General features: G+C 41.7%; 1 protein-coding gene across 1 annotated transcript in view; it reads right to left on the bottom strand.

Annotated features, from left to right (window-relative positions):
- The window catches only part of Csnk2a2 (casein kinase 2 alpha 2), a gene marked incomplete at its 5' end in the record, with an annotated part of 44857 nt that overhangs the window by 3768 nt on the left and 16286 nt on the right, over window positions 1-24803 (bottom strand). The window contains 8 exon segments of the mRNA XM_008834862.1: window positions 2208-2300; window positions 4951-5099; window positions 6357-6457; window positions 6933-7034; window positions 7679-7789; window positions 8523-8606; window positions 14433-14492; window positions 24609-24659. Coding sequence (XP_008833084.1) covers window positions 2224-2300; window positions 4951-5099; window positions 6357-6457; window positions 6933-7034; window positions 7679-7789; window positions 8523-8606; window positions 14433-14492; window positions 24609-24659 — 735 coding nt within the window.

The raw sequence follows: 24803 nt of genomic DNA, 5'->3' as shown, positions 1-24803 counted from the left end.
TGGTCTTCATTATCTCTGGGAAGGAGGGAGAGCGTGAGGGAAGGGGGGAGAGAGAGAGAGAGAGAGAGAGAGAGAGAGAGAGGAGGGAGAGACAGACATACACAGAAAGGAAGAGAGAGGCATGGGTGATCAAGGTGGAGATGGGGTTTAGGGAGCAGGAGATATACAGTCGGACATCCTCCCGACAACCAAGGGCTCAGGCTGCCTAAAAGGGCACCTGAGAAGACCCATGGTAATCCCAAACAGTTGTGGTTTGTTGCCTGATGTTAGCATAGGTTCAGTCATATTTTCAGGTAGAACAAATGTATACATCAATACACAGAATGTGCAATGCAGGCAGGCATGATTTTCTATGAGAACCGTAACTGAATGGATTTCCTGGATTTAGGATAAAAAATTTTTGTTTTATTTATTTTGTCTGTGTGCGCACCATATCACATGTGGTGAGGTCAACCTGTGGGAGTCACTTCTCCCCTCCACCACATGGGTTCCAGGTATTGAACTCAGATCAGTCTTGGCAGCAAGTGCCTTTACCATGCCACTAGTCCAAGATCTTATTTTTTAATCTACAAACTCAACTCCATAATATCAAGAGAAGAGTTAATTTGCATTTTAAGTTCCCAAAGACCAAACAACAAAAATAGAATCTACATTTAGAGATAGGACCTGCTACTAATACCAATATAATTTTATTGGAATTTGGAATGTAAACAGATGTTTCAAACAAACAATCTAACCTTATAAAAATGTATGGCATTATTAAATAGTTAATAAAGAAATCCTACGTGTGATGTGGTGGTAGATACCCCTAGCTCTACCCTAGGTATGTTCCATCCCTAGAGCTGAGGCAGGGCTCTGCAACCAGGGGGAGGGAGACCAGCTAGCAAACCATGTCAGTGACAAGTCCCCAAAATGAAATCAGCCCTACTGGAAAACAACAACAACACAAAATCCAGCTCTTGCTAACGTGAAGGTTAGCACAGTGGATCGAGAGCTTTGACACTTGCTCCAGAAGCTCTACTTCCTTCTCCCAGCCCCTGTCTCTTCCTCTCTTGCCAGCTGCTGGAGTCACAGGACAGCCTTGTCCACACACCAGCACCTGCATGTGAGAGAGATTTCTTTGCCACCACATTCACATATGACGTATCAGAGCCTCAATTGCATGTTACCCTGATTACAGTCAGAAATTGTATAGGGATTAAGAAGAGGGAAGCAGGGTGGGTATGCCTTTTCACTTTGGGGAGGTCTTTCCTGAATAAATCCTAATAGGACATTTTCTCTCTCCTTGGTCTGCCTGAAAACTGACTTTCCAGCTTTAGCTATGGTTGCGAACAAAAACGGTTTTTGTTTTGAGAGAGGTACATTAAAATAGATGCACACACAGGGATGTGCTTGGCAATGGTGAGGTTTTTTCCTTACAAGGCCAGAGGAAAAAAAGCTTAAAAAAAAAAAAAGAGCAAGATTCAATGGGTAGGCAATAAACAAAGGTGAGCCCCAAGTTATGCACTTAGCATGGAACTTCTGATGCGCCTGTGAACCTGTTTATGGCAGCATTTCATTTACAGTGACGCCTCTGACATCAAAGAGGACTAGTTGAAAGTGACTACAGTTTGCTCCCAAACAAATACTTAGAGGAAAACTGCAGGAATGAGGTACATTTCCTGGAGAGCTCATGTTATAAAAAAATACATAACACATGAATTTGTAAAAGAGCTTAAAAAAAATACTGTCCCTGTTTTCATTTTTTTTTTTTTTTTTTTTTTTTGTGTAAATGAGGCTGGTGTGTCAGAATAGACTGCTGACTTTTGCTAAAACTTGAGCCTGAATTCTCACAAAAGAAAACCAGACCATGATGGAATAGATAGGAAGTCAGACATTCAGAGCTTGTTGAGCGAACAGGTTAATTCAACAGTGGTATTCTGTTAAACGCAGGTAAGTGGACAACAACTCCGAGCTTCTCATCTCCCATGCATTCCAAAGGGAGAGTCCCTCAGATCCTGAACTACACGACCGCCATGCTGCACAGCACAGCGCAGCTCCCTGCAGACTAGTACTGGGGAGTTTCTTGCTTTTGACAGACTTTTAAGTCTTTACTCTTCTTTGCCTTTAGAAGGAATGATTAGAATTTCTTTTTTATCACACTGTAGTTTCCTTCAAGTTTGTGTTTGGTTGGTTGGTTTTATTGGCAAGCATCAGAGCCGCATTACCGTCGCTTCCCAGGCTTCATCGTGCTGCGCTGAGACCACTAGAAAGCACGGCATTCTCTGCGCAAGGCTGGGACTGCTCCTTCACCACTGGGTCTGTAAGAGAGGAGTGCAGGTCCTCATGTTAGACAAGCTATAGTGCAGTGGGCATGCTACAAGTTCATGCGCCCATCCTCTTTCACATGGAGAAACACGTAGAACTCAGGTGACACAAAAACTAGGCACCAAGACAGGATCAGAAAATGCTTTTTTTCTTTTTGACCCCAGTACTTGGGTTAGAACCTGTAACCTCACACTTACCAGGCAGTCAATCTACAACTGAATCACAACCCAAACTCTTTCTTCAAAATTTTATTTTGGGGCAGAGTCTCGCTAAGTTGCCCAGACTGGTTCTGAACACTGTTTCAGTACCAGCCTCCAGCCCAGCTGGGATTACAAGGATTATAGACCATCATACCTGCTGGGGCATTTTCTTGGAGGCAACTCTTCTACCTCCTCAGAATCTAGACCCGATTGCTGAGAAGCACAAAAGCCCTAATTTGCCACTGTTCAAAACTCTAACTTGCCTGCATGTATATAAGTACACCAGGGTCATGCAATGCCCTTGAAGGTCAAAAGAGGGTGTTGGATTTCCCTGAAACTGGAGTTACAGACAGTTGTTAGCCGCCATGTGGGTGCTGGGAATCGAACCTGGGTCCTCTGCAAGAGCAGTGAGTGCTTTTAACCACTGAGCCATCTCTCCAGCTCCTAATTTCTTTAAAGCACATCACAAAAAAGGTGAACAAAAAGTCAGCAGAAGTCCATTGATTTTTAAGCAACAATGAAACAAGCAGTCTATTTAGGAAAGTAGTCTTGGTTGTTTTTTCATTTTTATAAAAAGAAATATTTCATTTATTATTTTTATGTGTACGAGTGTATAATTTACATGTGTATAAGTGTACCCATGCAATGCCCACGGAGATCAGAGAGAGAGTTGGATTCCCTTGGAACTGGAGTTATGCAGATAGTTGTTAGTCACCATGTGGGTGTTGGGAATCCATCCCGAGTCCTCTGCAAGAAGAGTCAATGCTCTTAACCACTGAGCCATCTCTCCAGTCCCTGTTTCACCATGTAGCCTAGGCTAGCCTTGAACTTGCGATTTCTTATGCATTTGCCTCATTAGTTTATACCAGTATTTTTTTTCAAGATTTTTAATTATGTGCATGTGTATGGGTATGTGTACATGAGTGCAGGTGCCCACAGAGGCCAGAGACGTCAGAACCCCTGGAGCTGAAGTTATGAGCAGTTGTGAGGTGCCTGATGTGGGTGCTGGGAACTAAACTTGGGTCTTCTGCAAAAGCAGTATACATTTTTATCCACTGAGCCATCTCTCTAGACCAGCAGTATTCTTAGAGTGATCTACCTTAAAAGGCAAGAAGAGCTTTTTGTGATGGAAATCAGAAAGTAGATGTGGGAAGGGGAAGACCTCTAAATCTGTTGTCTCCTTATATTTCTGCCCTAGGTCCAAGACTGAAGCAATTATAGTCTTACAAACAGACCTAGTTTAATTCTAAGGGAAAAAAGGAGAGGGAAAGATAGCACGGTGGTCAAACAACAGACAAAAACCTTAAGGAATGAGTGTTCACCACAATTCAGAGGGTGAACTGGGCCAAGTCATTACAAAACCTTATTTCCCAATCTTCTCCCTGATTGAACTAAGCTATCTCTTATAGTCAATGATACAAGGAAGTGCACTTGAAGCTTTCAGTGGGAAGAACTATGTACACTCAGATTATAAGCAAGGATACAGATTGAATGTACACATGCTCTGTGGGAGATGAAGTCAGAATTCAGCAAGGTTGGGTTGTTCCCCTGCCTCAAATTCCTCTTATTCATTTACTGCCTCCTTTAGAAACATACTGTAGTTACCTTATTACTTTTAACCCATTAATTTTTTAAAGGGAAAAATAATCTTTGGTTAGGTTTTTATACCCATGTATACACTTGAAAATAAAACTTAAGGAGGCACAGGGCTGGAGAGATGGCTCAGCGGTTAAGAACACTGAATGTTCTCGCAGAAGACCTGGGTTTGATTCCCAGAACCCACATGGCAGCTAACAACTGTCCGTAACTCCAGTTCCAGGGGATCCGACAGCTTCTTCTGTCCTCCATGGGCATTGCATGACACAGGTGCACTTATCTACATGCAGGTAATACATACATACACATAAAATTATATATATATATGTGTAAAATAAAAACAAAATAATAAAACACTTAAGGAGGCTGAAGAGATGGCTCAGTGGTTGAGAGCACTGGATGCTCTTGCAGAGGACCAGGGTTCGACTCCCAGCACCCACATGGTGGCTAACAACTGTATATAACTCCAGTTCCAGGGGATCCAAAACCCTCTTCTGACCTCTGTGGGCACTGCACAACATAAGTGCACTTATATACATGCAGGTAATATACTCATACACATAAATAAAAACAATAAAATAAATTAAGAAAAACAAATCTTAGATATCTTTAACCTATAAGCTCACAGTGACAGCTTGGCCTTGGAAGAGCTACCAAAACACACCTTTGGAAACTAAGTCACATGTAAAGACATCATGGTTATCTAGAATGAATGAAATTTGAAGTCAAATTCCCAGGATGTGCAATCCAAATACCTAGAGTTCACCTGACTGATCTCAAAGACAATGGTGACTTTTGGGGTATCTTTTAATAAGTTGTAGCCTCTGGAAACAGTCCCTGCACTCACAGAAGTATGGGTGCTCCATGGCCTCTTTGGCGGTCAGTCTCTGTTGATGGTCGTACCGCAGGAGCTTGTCAAGAAGATCTAGGGCCTCAGGGCTGACAAGGTGTCTGTTCTCACTATGTATAAAATTTTCCCAGCGTTTCCGTGAATGTCTGAGAAAAAAGTGAAGCATTAGTATTCTGAGATGAAACATAAGAACCTCCTTTGTGAGAGCCAAAGCCAATGAGGCCTTAGAATATGGCACCAAGTACTAATTGGCCAAAGTTCCTTCTTATTGGATCTACTTCAAATAGGTGGGCACAGGTACACCCTATCTCTCCTGAGTTATGCAACAGCATCCGAAGACAAAACTGCTGCATCATTAGCCAAGCAGAATTGGTTAAAACATCTACATTTGATTGAGAACTTGTAGAATCTTGATGGATTATTTGCATGCCTCATTCTTTGCATCAATTGTTGAGTAAGGCATGACAATGACTGAGTAATGTCACTGGTCAGCACATCTATTTAGAGAGTGGGCTTCAGAAACAGGTGGTTTCATGAAGCAATGTCTGGAAACCATCAGCCAAACATCTGTATAACATATTGCACTGAAGCTGGCTGTGGAGGTGCACACCTATAATCCTAGCACTCGGGAAGCTGAGGCAGGATCTTTGTGAGCTTGAGACCAGTCAGGGCAACACAGAAAGATCTTGTCTGAACAATAGCAACAACAACAACACCCCTAAATAAACAATGAAAACCTGCATTGTACTTAAAAATTCAGTATGCCTTACTTAATACTTTTCACAAAACTTAATATTTGTTATAAAACCTACTTTAGGAAACAAACTATTTCTTATTCAAATAATCAATTTTCCAAGTTTGCCATCAAAATAAGCACATTTTACCCAGAAAACTTGTTTTTGTAACAGTATGATTTTTTCCATTTCCTTCAGCAGGATCTTGTGATTTAGCCCAGGCTGCTTTTGTTTGAATTCAATGATCCGCCTGCCTGAGCCTCCCAGGTGCTGGGATTGGAGGCTTGCACCTCTACACATACAGATAATCTGATAAGTAAAACAATTATTAGAAGACTAAAATGATTATTAGAAGACTTAGTAAATAAGGCCAATATCTCAAATTAGGTTAAAGAAAATGTAAGCTTAAAAAAAGGATAATTCAAGCCAGGCGTGGTGGTGCCCGCCTTTAATCCCAGCACTCAGGACGTAGAGGCAGGCCAGCTGGGGCTTACAGGGAGACTCTGTCTCAAAAAGACCAAAAATAAATAAATAAATAAATAAATAAATAAAAGATAATTCAATTTTGTTATTAGAAAAGGAAAACAAAGTGATTTTTGTCTAGCCTTTTCACTTCTGAAATGGGCAAAGTGCATGCTTGCTCGCCGCCACCTCCCTGCCCCAACTTACTGTCCCAGGATGTCATTGAAATGAGGATCTAGGTCTATGTGGTACTTCTTCAGATACCCGTAGAGCTCATCTGTCCCCAGAACCTTGGCAATGCGAACAAGCTGAAACATAAAACAAACTGACCAAATCACCAAGCAGAGTTTCCTGTGAGCCTGTGAGGATGCAGGACCTGGGAATCAGGTGATTCTACAACATTCAAATCTCTGGGGACTCAACCTGTATCTAGGACAAGCAAAGAGACTTAAGGACACAAGGCTTGCATTAATGAAAATTGCTTTTGAAGGGCTAACAGATAATTTAGGAGCTAACATCTATAGTGACATCGAAATCTAATGACTAGAACCCAGTCTCATTAGACAAAGTGGTGTTGACTTCTTAGATTCACTTTGGAGGTTTAGCACAGGTTATCGCTGCATATTTAGGGTCCTTGTAAATAGACAAAATTCTAAGCAACTCTTAGTTTACAGAAAACCGTGTGCAGACAGTAACATTTTGTGGTTCACAGAGAGTATTCCTGTGCTGGATGCTATTTTCTTGGCAGTCATGCACAAATAAACACAAGCCATGTTTGCTCACCTGGTCATAGTTGTCCTGTCCATGGAAGAAGGGCTCCTTTCGAAAGATCATGCTTGCTAACATACAGCCCAAGCTCCACATGTCCAAGCTGTAATCATACATCTGAGGACATGAAGGAGAGTCAATCAGTCAAGGGTGTTAGAAACCCTTTTCACTGATCTGAGTTTGTCTTCATCAGACTTTTGAAGATTCTTATTTCTAAGGTACAGGGGATTGGACCTAGGGCTTTGCACAAGCCAGGCGAGTGCTCTACCGACAAGTTCCGACCCTAGTCCTGCTGGTTATTTTAGAATAGTCATTTCATTCCCTTAAAAAAAGGGCTCAGCCAGTAAGGCAAGAGCCACCAAACCTGACAACCTGAGTTCAAAACTGATTCCTGTCTTCTGACCTCTACACATGGGCTATTCTGTCTCTCTCGCTCTCTCTCCCCTTCTCTCCCCTTTACAAACATTCAAAAAATATAGTTGAAGCACGGTGTGGTGGCACATCTCTTTAGTCCAAGCACTCAGAAGGCAGAGACAGGCAGATCGCTGAGAGATGGAGGCCAGCATGGTCTACATAGCCAGTTCCAGACCAGCTGGGGCTACAGGGAGACCCTATCTCAAAAGAAAAAAAAAAAAAAAAAAAAAAAAAAAAGTAGAGAAAATCTGTAATTACCTTTTTGGGGCAGAATAATGACTGGGTTTTAAATGCATCCAAACTGACTGCACAAGGAAATAAACAACCCACTTCATTAACAAGTTCACCTGATAGTCCACAAGGAGCTCTGGTCCCTTAAAGTATCTCGAGGCCACTCGAACATTGTACTCCTGAGCAGGATGATAGAACTCTGCCAGACCCCAATCAATCAGTCGTAGCTACCAACAAGACAAAACAAAACATGAAAGGAGCACTTCTAGATGCCTGTACCTAGGACAAGGCCACAAAGCAGGAGCGGGTGCACCCACTAAAAAATTTACACTTTAAAAACTGCCCGAAAAGTCATTTCTGGGACAGAGCACTTGGAATGCTTTCTTTCCCTTTTCAATTTAACTTGTCCTGTTTTTTTTTTAAAAGTCTTTCTATAGCAATAGTTCAACCTTTTTCAGTCTTCACACTATTTATATGTGGAACACATTCATTCACAGTTCTTAATATCAGCTCCAGGCACAACTGAAGAGACTAGGGGTATATGCCCCACTCCAGGGCTGAAGCACTACTCTAAATATGTCATTAAGCAAATGCTCGCTAATCCATGTACTCACCAATCAGGGACAACCAGAGCTGGATATCAAAACCAGGAGAAACCCAAGCAGACTTTTAAGATCAATCAGACTGGTCTGAGGGTCATTAAGAAGTAAAGCAAAATCACTGCTGTAGTCTCTGAGGCTCTTTGGAAAACTAAGACCAATATAAAGCCAGTGACAACTGTCCAGGGTCACCTGCCCACTTTCCTGGTAGAAACCAACACTGGAGACTGGAGAAGTCACAGTAACCCAAGTCTGCCAAAGGAATCGGCATGGTCTATAGACACCATGTTGGTAAAGGCCAGTGTTTTGGTCTGTCCTAAGTCTCCAGCAAAGGTCTGGTGCTACCTGGCTGGATTGGTACCTTTTTTTGTTGGTGATCTATCATGACATTGTGAGGTTTCACATCCCTGTGCATGATTCCCTTGCTGTGGCAGTAATCCAGAGCCTAGTAGGTAAGAAAGCACAGAGAAAAGTAAGAACACCCTCTGCCACCCACGATGCAAACACATTCTTGTTATTTGTGACACCCTAACTTGAATACAGTCTCCAAAAAGGGGCAGCCTGTAAGGAAGAGGAAAAACATGCTTCAGAAGGTGCCCCTTGCTCTCTGTGCACACTACGGCTGGCAGCTAGGAGAAAAGGGGCTAGAGGCCGACATGCTGAAGGTTGCTTTTAAAAGGGGAAATGATAAACCAAGTGTGGGACCTCACCAGAGTCATCTCTCATAGAGGTTCAAATGACATGTCAGAATCCATGTGGGCATGAAGAATGACGTCCAAACATATCTTTCAACATGGCGGACTCATAGACATGTGAGCCATGGGAGTTTTCTAGATTAAGAAGCATTGATATTTTCCTTCAATTTGAAGCCTGAGCCACGTGGCTTTTAGGAATTATCTTTATTACTGTAAGGGAGAAAATTACTTCTTGCACTATATCAGTATAAAAGACTTAAATGTTCAAGCCAATGATTTTCAGTAAATTGAGCTGTGTGATCTTTGCCACAATACATTTTAGAGCTTTCCATCAACACACCCCCCTTGTTCCCTTGAACTCATCTGTAGTTAATCTCTCTAATCCAAACTATTCCCAACCACTGATCTGTTGCTAGAGATCTGCCCTTTCTGGCTGGACGTTCCTAACAGTACACTACTTTACCTACCTTCCTCCACCAAGAACGTTTTTGATGAATGTCTTAGTTTATGAGCACTTGGGTTCTTTCTATTTTGGGGCTGTACAGAACAATGCTTAACACTCACGTGCAAGTCTTTCAGAGGCATATGCTTCCATTTCTTTTGGGCAGATTCCTTGGAGCATAGATACTGAGCTGTCTGGTAATTTTACATTTAACTTTTATGATTTTAAAAAAATTTATTATTTTTATTTTATGTGTATGAGTATATTGCCTGCATGTATGTAAGTGTACCCACATCATGCAATGCCTGCAAAAGCCCAAAGAGGGTGTTGGATCCCGTGGAACTGGAGTTATGGATGGTTGTTAGCCACCATGTGGGTGCTAGCAACTGAACCTGGGTCCTCTACAAGAGCAGCCAGTGCTCTTAACCACTGAGCCATCTCTCTAGCCCCTAAAAGAACTGCCAAGAGCTGGGTGTGGTGGCGTATGCCTGCAGTCTGCAGTCCTAGCACTTGGGAGGCAGAGGCAGGCGGCTCTCTTGAGTTCCAGGCCAGATGGGGCTACAGGGAGACCCTGTTTCCAAAAAAAAAAAAAAAACCTGCCAATTTTCTCAACTCCAACACATGATGGTTCCAGTAATTCTTGCCAACACTTGCCACTGCTCTTTTTTTTTTTTTTTAAATTACAGCTATTCTGGAGGGTTAAAGTGTATCTTATCGTGGTTGTGATTTCTATTTCCCTACTGATGAAACTGAACAACTGTTAATAGTTTACTAGCCATCATATATTTACATTGCTTTTGAAGAAATGCTGATACAAATGTTCCATTTTTTAATTTGGATTAATAAGCCTTTTGGTTTCTTCTTGCTATGCAGCTTAGACTAGCCTGCTACTCTTTCTGTATTCCAGACTGGCCTCAGACTTTCAATCCTCCTGCCTTCCATGTGTTGGGATTATAGGCATGCTTGCTGCACCCAGCTTTTGTTTAAAAAAAAAAAAAAAAAATGCTGTTAAGCCATTCTGTTTGTTTTTTTGAGACAGGGTCTCCCTATAGCCCTAGTTGGCCTAGAACTTCCCAGTGCTGGGATTAAAGGGGTGCACTGCCATACTCTTTTTTTCTTTTTTTTGTCTTTTTGAGACAGAGTCTCCTTGTAGCCCCAGCTGTCCTGGAACTCACTATGGAGACCAGGCTGGCTTCAAACTCACAGAGATCCACCTGCCTCTGCCTCCCAAATGCTGGGATTAAAGGCATGCACCACCACATCCGGCTTACTCTTTTCTTAATGCAATGGACCATGTACATGAAATCCAAAGTTAGGGCCTTTGGCTTGTCTTAAAGGCACTGGAGGGGCTGGAGAGATGACTCAGAGGTTAAGAGCATTGGCTGTTCTTGCAGAGGACCAGGGATCAGTTCCCAGCATCCACATGGTAGCTAACAACCACTCATAACTCCAGTTCCAGAGGAATCTGATGCCCTCTTTGACTTTGTGGGCATTGCATGACACAGGTGTACTTACATACATTCAGGCAATACACTAATACATAAAAAAAAGACACTGGAAGGCAGCATGAGGTTAAATGAAACTACTTCCCAAGCAATAACCACAGGGGCCTAGGACCCTAGTGCACACAGCACCGAGTGTTCTTGATGAAGTTTTCCATGGGGTTGTTTACAACCTTGATACCAGCTAGCATTTGGGGCCAGATAATTCCCTCTCTCTCTCTCTCTCCTCTCCCCCCCCCCCCGTGTGTGTGTGTGTGTGTGTGTGTGTGTGTGTGTGTGTGTGTAGGGAGGGGTATTACTTATTAAAGAATGTTTTCCAAAATGCCTGGCTTCTACCCACTAGGTGCTGGTTGTGCCCCTCCAGTTAGAACAACCAAAAGTGGTTCTAGAGGTTCTAAATACCAGGTATTTCCTAGAAAGCACTTGACCTGACTGGGGAACAGAGGCAGACTGAAAAGGCATCCGTACAAGCTACCTTTATATTGGAAGAATACATAAGCCAGAAAATGATGCCCAGCATCAGCATGGCAAGAACATGGTCCCCTGGCCTGTAGCAAACTTTGTTTTCCTGACATAATAGTATACAATGTATGACGCTTTTATTCTGAACTTCAGAACAAGCAATACTAAACTATGCAGACAGAGGTAAGAATAATCTTCAAGGCAGGCAGTACACGCAAGTTAAGGTGTGGAAGAGAACCTTCTGGGTAGCTCTTCATTTTCTCTGCCAGTCCTGCTTGATACAATTTTCTGCAGCTAAGGGAAACAATATGTAGTTTAATTGTACAGCACAGGAGCCACTAAGTCTCTAAGCACGTGGAATGTGACTAGTATCCCATCCCATGGCTAGAGGTCTGAATTCTTAGTTCTGCTTGAAAAGTAATTTTTTTGGTCTTTTTGAGACAGGGTCTCCCTGTAGGCCCAGCTGGCCTGGAGCTTGCTATGTAGACTACGCTTGCCTTGAACTCAGAGATCCGCCTGCCTCTACCTCCTGTGTGCCACCATGCCCCAGTGTTCTTCTTAATTCAAATGGCTACTGCAGTTGTAGGGGCATCTGCCCAAAGGCTGTATATATGTAAAATCTAAAATTAAGTACACTTAAGACTTTTATTCATTTCACTTCCATTCTACTTCCATTTTTGCTTTGCTTCCAACAGTTGCAGCAAGATTCCAATGTGTCTTGTAATGGTGCCTTATGAAACCAGGGTCCATGAGCATACATCTCCTTGAAGCTGAATCAGATCAGACAAAGCCTCTGAGCTTTGTCTCTGAGCAGGCACACACAGCCCTCAGGTCTTCTACATTTTTAGTTAAGTTTATTTCCAGTTCCCCACTCCTAATTTTTCTTTTCCAAACAAGAAAACTTAGCAATGTTGTTGTCTGTCATTTCACCTAGTCTTTGCAGAAGAAATAAGCGAATGAGAGCTACAATACCAGGGATGTGGAAAATACCCGATGAAAGCAAAAGCTGGACAAACACGGTAAGACAATTCATTCTTTGGCAGGTTTACTAGCCAGACACCCCATGGAGTTACTGACATGCTTTTAAATTCCTTGAGGAATTATTTCAGTTTTAAAATTTGGTACAGTTTCTAATCACTTAGCATGAAAGACCATTCTCAAATTTCAAATGGGATTCTATGCCTCATCACTAGGAAGCAATTTGATATAGTGACCTCCAGAAAGTAGGAAGGTCATCAGGCATTGACAGTTGTCAGGACCAGCCTGTGAAGACCTCCATTACTCATCTGAGGACAACTGTACTAGGTTATATCTTTTCCTAGCTGGTGCTAGCTAAAAACTGCAAATCTCAATCCCAGATTTAAGCACTGTGAGAATGGACTGTAGCTTTCATGAGGTGCATACATGGGACACCCCACAAGAAAGGGACAGTCTGATGGTCTCAGGACCTGACACTGCAAACATCTTCCACACCAGGCTTCTATTCTGGTCTAGAGAGGACTTGGAAAAGGTGGACTGTGCAAAAGTTCTATTCTGTCCTCATCAGCAAAACAAAGGCTCAGTAGACATGGGGAAATCCTAGATCTACCATGGCGTCTCTAATGACAGGTGGCTTATACAAGCATAATCATAAGTGAAGGCATTCATTCCACAGAACCAGCTCTTCAAACTTCCATTCCCTAAAGTGTAGCCTTGCTTCAACTTGGCATTTTTGTCCTAGTAGTGTTTCATAGTTCCCATCCAAATCTCATCTTGGCAATTCTCTTAATTGAGTAGAGATCCATGACCACTGACCCCAACTTTATGCCCTACTCTATATATTTTTATATGCACTTTGCGGGGGGGTGGGGGGCAGAGTTCACAGTTCTTATGACATTCTTAGTGGCCCATTAACCCTAAAAGTTACATGCAATCTTTTTAGAATCCTTTGCTGAAGTGTTACCCATTCCTGTGTCAATCGATAATGCTTAAAAATTTCATAGTACCTGGTATTTTTAAGTCACTCAGAAGGTCCACTCATCATTTCTCCCTGGATTAAACCAGCCAGGGCTTGAAGGAGAGCACAGGTGGTATCATACAAGAAAGGGATATTAGCCAGGCGTGGTGGTGCACGCCTGTAGTCCCAGCACTTGGGAGGCAGAGGCAGGCGGATCTCTGTGAGTTCAAGGCCAGCCTGGTCTATAGAGAAAGCCTGTCTCTGTGAGTTCAAGGATGTTAAAATGTTAAAAGATGGTTTTAAGAAAAAGATGGTTGCAAATGCCTGCTATTCTTGTTGTACACATCCCTCTATATGACTTTCCCATCAAGAAATGATAACCAGGGGCTGGAGGTTAAGAGCACTGGCTGCTCTTGCAGAAAACCCAGATTTGGGTCCCAGCATCCACATGGCCACTAACAAATAACAGTAATTCCTATTTCAAGGGATCCAGTGCCGTCCTTTGACATCTGGGGCACTGCATGAACTTGGTGCACTTACATACATGTAGGCAGAACAGTCATACATACATATTTTTTTTAAAAAGTAAGTTTTCTACCCCTTGAAGGTCTGGCCACATGACTGACTTTGGCCAAGATGATGCTGGCAAACCCAGCACAGGCAGGTTGAAAAGTGACTACACACTGAGATTTGCCCTTGTCTTGCTTCTGGAAACCCAGAAACCACCATGGAAAGCATCTTGGACTTTCATCCTGGAAGATGGGACTCAGCTATTCCAGCAGTCCCTGCTGAGGTCCCAGACACATGAGCAAGGCCATCCCAGACAATCTCATCCCACTCAAGTCAACCTGACCTAAAAAAGTAATCAGGATTAACTCAGGAAATTTTTATGTAAGAAATGAAAAATCAACTTCAAAAGTTCCTTAGTCTGAGGTAAAGTTACACAGAGAAAATGAACAGGACTAATTAAATGGCAAAGAGAAAGTCCAAGGGCTGACAAGAGCCATGAGGCTGTAATCTCTGGCATAATGATCCCATTCCTCTTGGCTGGCCATCTTTACTAGTTTCACGGAACATCTCTGTGGTCCCACACCTGAGTCCTCAACAGAAGTTAAGACTCACTAAATTCTCTGGACATCAAAAAACATTCTGCTTGAGTTCTCTGTCCTTTCAAAAAATTCTCCTTTAAGGAATGAACTTGAAAAATAATGCACTATCCATGAATGCTACTTACTTTAAGTAGTTCATACATATAAAACCGGATATCAAAGTCTGTCAGGATCTGGTAGAGTTGCTGAAACAAATTTCAGAAAACAGAAAGTTAATTCAGCCTGATTTTGTTATCCTAAGTGTTGGCCTTCCTCTGTAAACTTAGTGCTTGGGTTATTAAGGAATCCCACGACTTTATTACCTGATCTGCAATGGTAAAAATAAGGAGACCAACACTTCCAACTTCAGAGAGAGGAATAAAGAAAGAATTCCAAGAGAGGGAAACATTTAAGCTGACTTGGATCTTTAATGTTCCATGATTCTAGTAAGTACAACTACATGGCTGTGAAGTCCAAGTTATCAAGCTGTCCAATATTCTTATTGCATACCAACATTCTGAGCCCACCTAGCACCACAGCATACTCTGGAGAACTCGACTAGCCAATGTGGCCTAAGACTATTAGGGGAAATGAGACTGTTTGCCAAAGAAACATGAGGAAAGTGAGGGGCCAACATTGGGAGATAGCAAGAAATTTTCCCCAAATCTATGCCTTCAGCTGTCCTCTAAACAATTTCAGGCTGAAAAAGATTTCTCAGGTAATAATTGACATTTTAGGGATTAAAAACAAGAGTAGGGGAATGAGGCATTAAACAAAGACAGCAGTGCCACACATAATCATAAGCCAAACTGACACACATATGGAAACTTTCATTACTGATAATCTGGAAACTTACCCAATGGGAATCTGAAAGAAATTTTATTTTCTAGGAGCAGGAGTATAAGGTTCAAGGACCACAAGGCCTGCTAGACATTACATATCACCTTTGACAGTCAATTCCAAGTAAATCTCTTTCCCTATCAACCTACATATCACTTTCTATCAAATTAACAAAACAGCTTTTTTGGGGGGGGCGCTTTTTTGAGACAGGGTCTCCCTATAGCCCTAGCTGGCCTGGAACTCGCTATGTAGACCAGGCTGGGCTCGAACTCACAGAGATTCATCTGCCTCTGCCTCCTGAGTGCTGGGATTAAAGGTGTGCACAGCCACATTCTACCAAAACAGCTTTATTAAACTTTCCTTGATTGAAAAAAAAAAGACTCACATAGCAGAGAGAATCTCCTCCAAGGGACACAGAATGTTGCACGTCTGTGTAAAGGGGAAAAATAAAACCACGTATCTGTGGCTTTTTATATCTGCAAAAATGACAAAGAAACTAATAAAGAGTGGTTTTCAGGCCCTTAGGGAATTATAATGCATAAGCTACTCCGGTGCTGGGTGCTGAAGGGGGTGACAAAGGCTGGCCCAGTGCTGGGTGTTAATGGGGTGATGGCCTTGATGCAGTGCTGGAGGCTGACCCAAAGCACTGAGCTGCACGCTCATTCACCATTTCTGCCATTCAGCTTCCTAAAAACCAAAGCCCACATTTTCTGTTCTCCCAGCCCTGTGCTTAAGGCAGGCTTCTTAGCCAGCACTGGGCTATGACTGGCAACTAGAATGTGAAAGAAAGCCCAGGCTTCAGACACCATCTTGGGTGTGAAATCACTTGCCGAGGCTATGTTAAACTGAACATCAGGTCAATAAATAGCCCAGGAAAGAGAAAGATTAAATTCTTAAACTCCCAAAGAACACTGGAATTATTTTCTTTTCCAGAAAACCAATACGGGCTATTTTACTGGAAGTTTTATCTGTGTAAGCTTTTCTCTCATGTCACGTGTTGCCAGCTACAGTACACATCTGTATAAAGGGCCTAAGGTCAAAAGACAAATGTTCCTAGGCTGTCAACACAGTATTTCTAGTTATTCCAATCAGTATCAATTTTACTGACTGTGAAAGATACCACCAGCCTAAAAGTGCTTGGACTGAATCCATTACAATGCCCTGGATGACCAATCCCTTCCCAGGAGTCCTAGTGGGAGAAGATCAAAGTATATCTAGACCATGTAGCCTGCTGAGTTATAATTCAGGCCTCTTGAGGGTCCTACCTGGCTTCCTCTAATTATTGAAGCTCCAATCTCCACTGCAGCCTCCAGGAGTCACCCTCTCTGATGACACCAATCTGTGTTTGCTCCTCCATCTCCCTCTCCAGTGCTGCTCTCCCAACCCATCCATCAGCTTTTCACATAGTAAATGGCTTCTCCCACCTTTGAAGCCTTAGGCCATGTGCTTTCCATCTGAGATGTACACAGGACAATGAGAACAACAGTGTCCCTAGAATTAACAAGCACTAGCAGTGACCTGGAGTTCTGGAAGTAAATTCTCACACTGTTGTAAACACAAACAAGCCACACTTACTTCTAGGTGCCCACGCCAATGTTCCCCGAGTACCTGGCTATGTACATATGATGGGATTAACAGGTGCCCCCAGCAGATGGCCACTACTGTGATGATTTAGAATCTCTGAACTCTCCCTACCTTTCCAAGCACACCATGGGTCCCTTGCACAACTGAGCATTACACTCACTTTCTCCACACTGTATTCCAAGTCTTCTTATGGCAGGACAGCGTATGTCTAGCTTCTCCACACTGGGTGCCGACACACTTGCTGTTATAATGCTCACCAGTAAGCGGAATGAAACAGAACCTACCTTCTAAGAAACAGCAGGGTCCATAACAAATTAGAACGAGAAACTTTGTGAGAACCATGCTTTCCCTCCAGCTTAATGAAGAATATTAACTAACCAGCTGCAAAATGTTGGCAGGAAGTAAGCTTTGCTCACATCTGCATAAAGCAAGTGAGTTACCAAAAGCCAAACGAACCTATGCTTCCCAGAAGATTATGGTTGAAGAGACAGCTCAACATGTAAAGGCACTTACTTATACTGCCAAGACTGACAACTTGAGCTAGATGACCTAGGACCCATATGGTGAAGGGACTCCTACAAGGTATCCCCTGATTTACATACACACACACACACACACACACACACACACACACACAAATTGTGAAGATAGTAAGGAAAAATTTAGTAGTTCCAGTTCAGCAGCAAAGCCTCAAGCACACTTGTGTTTCCCTAGAAACCTGCTCTACTACAGAACTACTCTAAGGAGCATGAGGTAGACATGTCTTAGGCCTTTTTAGCAAACTCCAAAACGTCTGAGGTAGAGAATGGCAGACAATGCAACCCAAAAACCAGGCTCCGGACCTTCTGTGCAAAGCCACAGACACCATGGAATGGCCTCAGTAGGCCTTACTTACTCCTGCTGTATATATGCAAAGATGCTGGGGGCAGTGCAGTGCTTCACAGCCAAGCAGAGGACTCCATGATTTATGGACTCTGACCAGCACACAGAAGCACATGCAGCATTTGTACACACAGCATGAGGCTCAGTCTATGTCTGGAAAACCCAGGGCTCCCATGGAGGGAGACCAAAAAAGGAGGAAGAAAAATATAAAGTAAAAGACAAAGGGTACTTCATGCCATGGTCACCAATTTAGATGATGCTAATATGCGACCTCCAAAATACAGAATAAATTAGATGAACATTTTTAGAAATTTAAGGGAACTAGAAAAAAAATCTTTAAACAAGTATAAATATAACAAATCACCTGAGAATGTTACTTATAAGGAAATGTCAAAAGATTAATGACTAAAGTACAGTCCATTTGTTCCTCTGATGAGAATAATTTAATATACAAACTCAAACCTGAAAAGAATGAACAGGGCCCTGGTAGAGGGCTACTGCTTGGTGTCTTAGAAACTTTTCTTGTTTTTGAGTCCTAGTCTCCCTATGTAGCCCAGGTTGGCCCTGAACTCACAATTCTACCTCAGCCTCTTAAGCACTGGGTTTATAGGTGTGTGCCACTATACCTGACTCTCCCTTGAGATTTTTTTTTTACTCAAAAATTTTATTCAACAAACAAACAAAAAAATCCCAATTCCATTTCAGGAATACAAAAGTCTAAAGTTCTCATTTTGGTGGGATTTAGCCTTGTTATGGGCAGTGGTGTCACTTTTTTTAAAACAGTACTTTTCAGGGGCTGGAGAGATGGCTCAGCATTTAAGAACACTGGTTGTTCTTGCAGAAGACCTGGGTTCAAATCCCAGCACCCACGTGGCAGCTAACTGTCTGTAACTCCAGTTCTGGGAGCTCTGATGGCTTCTTCTGTCCCCCGCAGGCATTGCACAACATGGGTGCACTTACATGCAGACAATACACTCATACACATAAAATAAAAATAAATTTTTTAAAAATGTTAAAAAAACCCACAATATTTTAAAATGAAATCTACCTAACATTACATACTATATTACCTTTTTTAGGATATTAGAATAAGGCAGTTAGGTAGCTAAATTTCTGCTGGTCTGAGAAATATAACATTTGTTATCGTGGCTAATTTTCAGGAGGATTCAAGAAGACTCTGACTCTTGTTAATTTTTTAAAATACTTCACACTGTTTACTCCATCTTAAGTACTTGAAAAACAACAACAACAACAAAAAAAAAACCTATCATGTTATTTCCCCTAGTCCTGGCTGCTGGTTTTTTTGGAGGCTGCTATACTGGCCCATTCTTTGAAACAATGCATATAACTTAGCAAGACACATGCCAATTAGGCTTTAGACTGGATCAAGCCCTGAAAAATACCTTCTAAACAGAAATTCTGTCTTCTCCTTTCATTCTGAAATAGAACTGCTGGGCATGTGATTGGAACCATATATGAAGCAGGCTGTCTTGGTCTATAAGAGTCTCACTACTCTCTCCTTTGTAGGAGAGAGTCAATTGTAGGTAGGGGTCAATAGGCAATACAGCCTTCAGGTAGTAGCTACTGATGCTAATATCCATAGCAACCTCCATCAAAGTGATTCCTGATTTGAGAGTCCTTGGGGGCACCTGGGACCTGACCTTGCTAATGATAGCCACATAGGGCCGTAAGGCTCAGCTGGTCATCCCTGGGTGAGGAGTGGTCAGGGTCACTATAGATCTGAGTCAGAGCTGAGCTCAAATTTCTTTTTTTTTTCTTTGTAAAATTGTAGCTCTTGTCCTGCCTTCCTCCAGCTGCCTCAGGGCCATATGTAGCTCCTGATAGAGAATTTCTGGTGACTCTTGCTCTTTCATGATCCAATCCAGGGTCATGTAGCTGTGCATCTTTCCATCTAAGGAATACTGGGAATAATAGGAGATGACTTCCTGTCAAGAACACTTTGTTTCAAGAAGTGCTTTTAGACTTCCATTCCAGTGCAGTAGTTGGAAAATGGCCATCAGTTCTTCCTCATATGTGTAGACATAAGCTGATGCATCTGCCAAGGCCCTGAACCAGGCCAGCAGAGGGAAAAACCCTTGCTCCCAGGTCCTCTGGTCCATGGATGCCAGTATCCCTCCTGAGGGGAGGGGTTTTCCCTTGAGATATTTTTGAGAAGAGTATGTTCTAAGTAATCACTCTTGACTTCCCCATTTGTTTTAAAATTTTGTCTTTTAAGGGCCATTTTCTTTCACTGTAGCTTTGACATATGCAAAACAACTACTGGTTCCAAGGGAAAATTGACCAAGACAGTACCTCTAGCATGAAGTGGTATCTGAGGGAATAAATTAATAAAGCTACAGAAGATCTGAACTAAACAACCACAGTTTAAAACACAATCCATAGTAGAATCACACAGCAAACAGAACAGGTTCTAAATAATCAGTATTATAATCCCTTATCTGAAATGTTTGGGACTAGGAGTATTTTTAATGTCAGGTATTTTTCAGTTTTTAGAATATCTGCATATGCATAATGAGGTAGTTGGTGATAGGATAAGCACAGGATTCATTTATGGTGGGTTTTGGTTTGGGGGTATTTTTTGATTGATTTTTGAGACAGGGTCTCATGTAGCCCAGGCTGGCCTTGAACTCCTGATTTTCCTGTCTCTGCTTCCTGAGTGTTGGGTTTATAGGCTTATGCCAACACATCTGCCCAAAATGCATTTGTGCTTCATATACAGAGCCTGAAGGTTACTGATTTATTTATTGGAGTGACAGAGTCTCGCTATGTAGCCTAGTCCTTGCTGTCCTGGAACTCACTATATAAACCAGGCTGTCTTCAAACTCAGAAATCTGCCCACTTCTGCCCCCGAGTGCTGGGATTATGTAATATTTTAAACAATTCTGGGCATGACACGAACTTTCATGAGTATGGTTTCCACTTGTGGGGTAGTACTGATACTGTGAAGCATTTCCAATTTTAGATTTTTGGATTAGATGCAGAATCCGGATAGATTATATTCTCTGGACATGAGTGCAATCATAAAAGCCCAATTGGTTGCTGAACCACAGACTCACAGACATAGAGTAATAAAGGACATTACTAAGACAATAGTTACTGGGAAATTTTTGAATAAGGATGGCATTTAGACTACAAACACTAAATTTCTTGGATATTGTGTTTATACAGGACAATGATCAGGTCCCAATAATAGCACATTTGAGAACGAACTATGATACTGTGCAACTAACTTTAAGATGACTCAGCAAGAGGACAGAGATAGAGACTGGAGGGAAGGAGATAAAACAGCAAATGTGGCAAAACAACTGATTGATCGAGGTGAAGGACTTAGGGCGGCAACTGTGCTTCCATTTACAGGATGTTTAATTAACACTTTCCCAAAAACCACAAGTTTGGAATTTGCATTTCTAATCTGAAAACTATCTAGAAGCAAATTCTACAACTGTTCAGTTAAGTGTTGGGAGCATAGAACCCTAGCATGGGTATTATCAATCAAGAAAAACAGAAACAAATCCTAACAAGGAACAATCAAGTTAGGAGGAAAACACTGAAGAAAGATGAAGAGGAAGCCAGAAGCCAATGAAACCAAAAGAGTAACAGCAACAGCTGAACCCAAAGCTGGTTCCTTGAAAGAATGAGTAAGAGACCATCAGCAAGGCTGGTGTCAAGCCTTTCGAAGGACAATACAGGAATGGGTGATATAAAGGAGAGCATAAGTACACTCTTGTTTTTAAATCCTAAGAAATCTTATCAACAATTTTTGTTTTGAGACCGGCTGGCCTGGACTCAAGTTCCTCCTGCCTCAGTCTCTTGGGTGCTGGGATTCTAGGCATGTACCACCTCGCCCAGCTCTGTCAACAATATTATGCCAACAAAAACTGAAAGTGAATAAACTTTATGTGTATGTGAGTGCCTGTAAAAGCCAGAAGACCGTGTTGGATATCCTGGAGCTGGAGTTACAGGTGGTTGTGATAGCACCCTTACCCAAATGATAAGGGTGCTAGGTATCAAACCCAAGTCCTCTAGAAGAATAGTAAGTACTCTTAATTGCTGAGCCATCTCTCCAGTCCGTAACTTATAGTATGCTTTAAAAAGGAGTGCAGAATCCAAAGTCAAACTCCCACCCAACAGCTGCCTAGATTTATGTATTGTATCTACATTTTCAGAGACTACAATGAGGAAATACCTAGATACCAAAATCAAAGAGTTCTATAATAAAAGGAAATTCACAGCTCAAAACTGATTAACTGTTCTAATAAAAATGACCAAACAATGGGGCATACACTGTTTTTGCTTTCCTTTGCAGTGCTGGTGCTGGAACCCAGCACTCTATGCATGCTAGGAAAATGAATCTAGGTGAAAGCCTTGCCACTGAGCCACAGTCAAGTTGCATCACTGGTGACTCATCCTGACATTAAGCTGGGACAAACACTCTTTAGATGGTACTTTAAAGCCAGTTATTAATAGACATTTTACACTAAAAGTGGAAAGATTTAAAAGAAAACCAAATTTTCCTATTAAGACAGACACAGGACATAATAAAAAAAATCTGAAGGACATTAAACTAATAAGATTGCTTGCTTGTGACCTGCCATTATCTAGAAAAGAAAGCAATTCTCTGAGAATCATGAACTGCTCTTCCAAAATATACATATGGTACCTAATATTCAATGATCTTTTAGGTTGGCCATAATACCATGGCTCGAACATTCAAAGGGAACTTCTACCCACTTCACCTGAAACTTCTCTAAATAAAGAGGCCTGGGAGAAATGAACTCCCAAACTAAGAGTGAGAGACACAACAGTTGGAAGCAGAAAACACGTTCATGGACTTAAACTCAAAAAGCTGAAAATGCAGCCAAGAGTGAAGCATCTACAAGCACACACATAGCTTCAAACTGAAGAAACACAGAGAGGCTCAGGAATGGGCAGGCCCAGCTATCACTGAAAAGAGCAAACAGAGCAAGCTGGAAACAGCATGCTTAAACTGGTGCACTGACAGGACTGAGTCTGCATGAGACCCACACAGCCCTGCTCAACTGGATGTCCAGAGCCAAGAGTGTGTCCTCAAGACTGTAATGCTCCGGAGCTTTACTCCAAAACATGAGCAATAACCACCAGAGACAAACACAAGAGACTTATGAAGGAAAAACAGAGAGAAAAGGGACAGGAAAAAAAATATAATCTTCTCAATGAGAAAACAGAAGGTATTACATAAAGCATAAAAGAACAGAACACTTTTTAAAAATATTCAGACACTGAAATGGACTTTTAAAATACCAAGTCTAACATGTGAATAAGTTCTAGAAAGTGAGAACAAAAAGAAAGGGAAGAGAAATCAAAGAATATTAAAAATATTTTCCTAGAATGGAAGGACATGGGTGTTCAGATGGAAAAAGCCCAGCAAGCATCCAGAACAGAAGATGAAAGGGGTCACAGGACAGCCCAGTCTGTGAACTTTTAGAGACTGGGAATGAACAGAAAATCCTAAAAGCTTCCAGAAAAAAAAAAAAAAAATCTGTTAAGATCAAACAGGAATGGCTTCAATATTAATACTGGAACAAGCTCTTCAAAACTGAGAAAATTATGAATTTTAACCTAGAATTCTATACTCTAGGGAAATATAAGAAGATAAATATGCTAGTCTCAAATTTTCCCTAATTTTCCCATTGATTTCCCTAATTCCTTTAAAGGCAGCCACTATACAGTGCGTGTCTTCAGAACGCCCCTTCAAGAGTTAAGATCCCATACTTTCCAGGGATGCAAATTCTTGCCAACTTCCTTACAGTGTGTTGTGACAGAAACCTGCCAGATACAGATACCACCCTTGAGAAACATAAAATGGTAAGCGAAACCACACAGAGCTTTTGTTACATACAGGACATGCTAAAATAGGTATAGAACTTGCTACTCACTAGAAGTGATATATTCTTTTCACTATACACTCTTAAAGAGATTACTTAAGAAAATTAAATATGGAAGCAAGGTCCTTTTATTTTCCCAAAGCATGACACTACTGGACACTAGTGTCTGTAACTGCTAACATAATTTTAGTTCTAGCCTCTATCTCAACCAAATCACAAGTGTCTGATTCATTGCTGGCGTTATAATCACCTAAAAGTTCTCTCATATCCCTGAAAAATCAGTACCACTATTTGCTTTTTATATTGATTTTCAAATTGTGTTCTAAAAAAAAAAAAGTTTCTTCTAGTATGTCCAATATAGGAAACCTCATTAGGTTTCAGGGTTTAAACAACAATAAAAACAAAGTTCAAAGCTAGGCTGGATGGTTCATGTCTGTAATCCTGGTACTTGAGAGACTGAGACAGAAAAGAGACTGAGACAGAAAGACGACCATGAGCTCCAGGCCAGAATGGGATACAGAGTTAGAGTCTGTCTCAAACACAAAGTTTAAAACCATGCTTTCAAAAGAACACTTCAGCTGGGCACAATGACACACAGAAGGCTAAGGTAGGACAGAGCCTGAAGCTAGTCTGAGCTGAACGAAACACTCAAAAAAAAAAAAAACTTCAGTCTAAAATAGTATCATTATCTTGATCAATATAAGATGATGGAAATACCCAGGACAGGGTTTTTGGAAAGCAGTGACCCTCAACTAGGTTTTCAGTATGTGCTTTGTGCACGGTGTATGAACAGTTTTTAGCAGCTTCAATCCAATGTTGTCCTCCTTTCACAGACACCCTCCTACCAGCAATCATGAAGATCTTTCATGAAAACCAGTTCACATCCACTAAAACCACGCCATCTAAAAGCATTACGGATGACACACCAGCCAACACTCCATAGTGCAGCTAGAGTAAGCAAATGCAAGAACTTCACCCATTGTCTGCACCCTGCACTCAGGACCCAAGGAATTCGATCTGCCATTTCCACTCTCACCAACACCTGACTGCTTTGATTTGGAGTTCCAGCAGTACCTGAGCCACCACATGCCCACCCTCCACTAACCCCATGCCAGAAGGAAGTATACATACCTTAAAATCTGTATTATTGATGTATTCAAATACCAAAGCTGGTGTCTTTGACTGAAAGAGAAAATAGTAACTGTTTAGATACTCACAGAGTAACAAATGCAATTTCCTTCTGCCACAACAGTCCACTCTCAAATCTACTTAGATGAAAAGAGGATTCCCTCACCAGGGACAGTCTATCCTTTTTTTCCCCACCCC

The sequence above is a fragment of the Nannospalax galili genome, unplaced genomic scaffold (genome assembly GCF_000622305.1).
Source record: "Nannospalax galili isolate Female #2095 unplaced genomic scaffold, S.galili_v1.0 scaffold957, whole genome shotgun sequence".
Classification (NCBI taxonomy): domain Eukaryota; kingdom Metazoa; phylum Chordata; class Mammalia; order Rodentia; family Spalacidae; genus Nannospalax; species Nannospalax galili.
The sequence above is the reverse complement of the archived record's forward strand: the minus strand, read 5'-3'. Positions and strand labels throughout refer to the sequence as shown.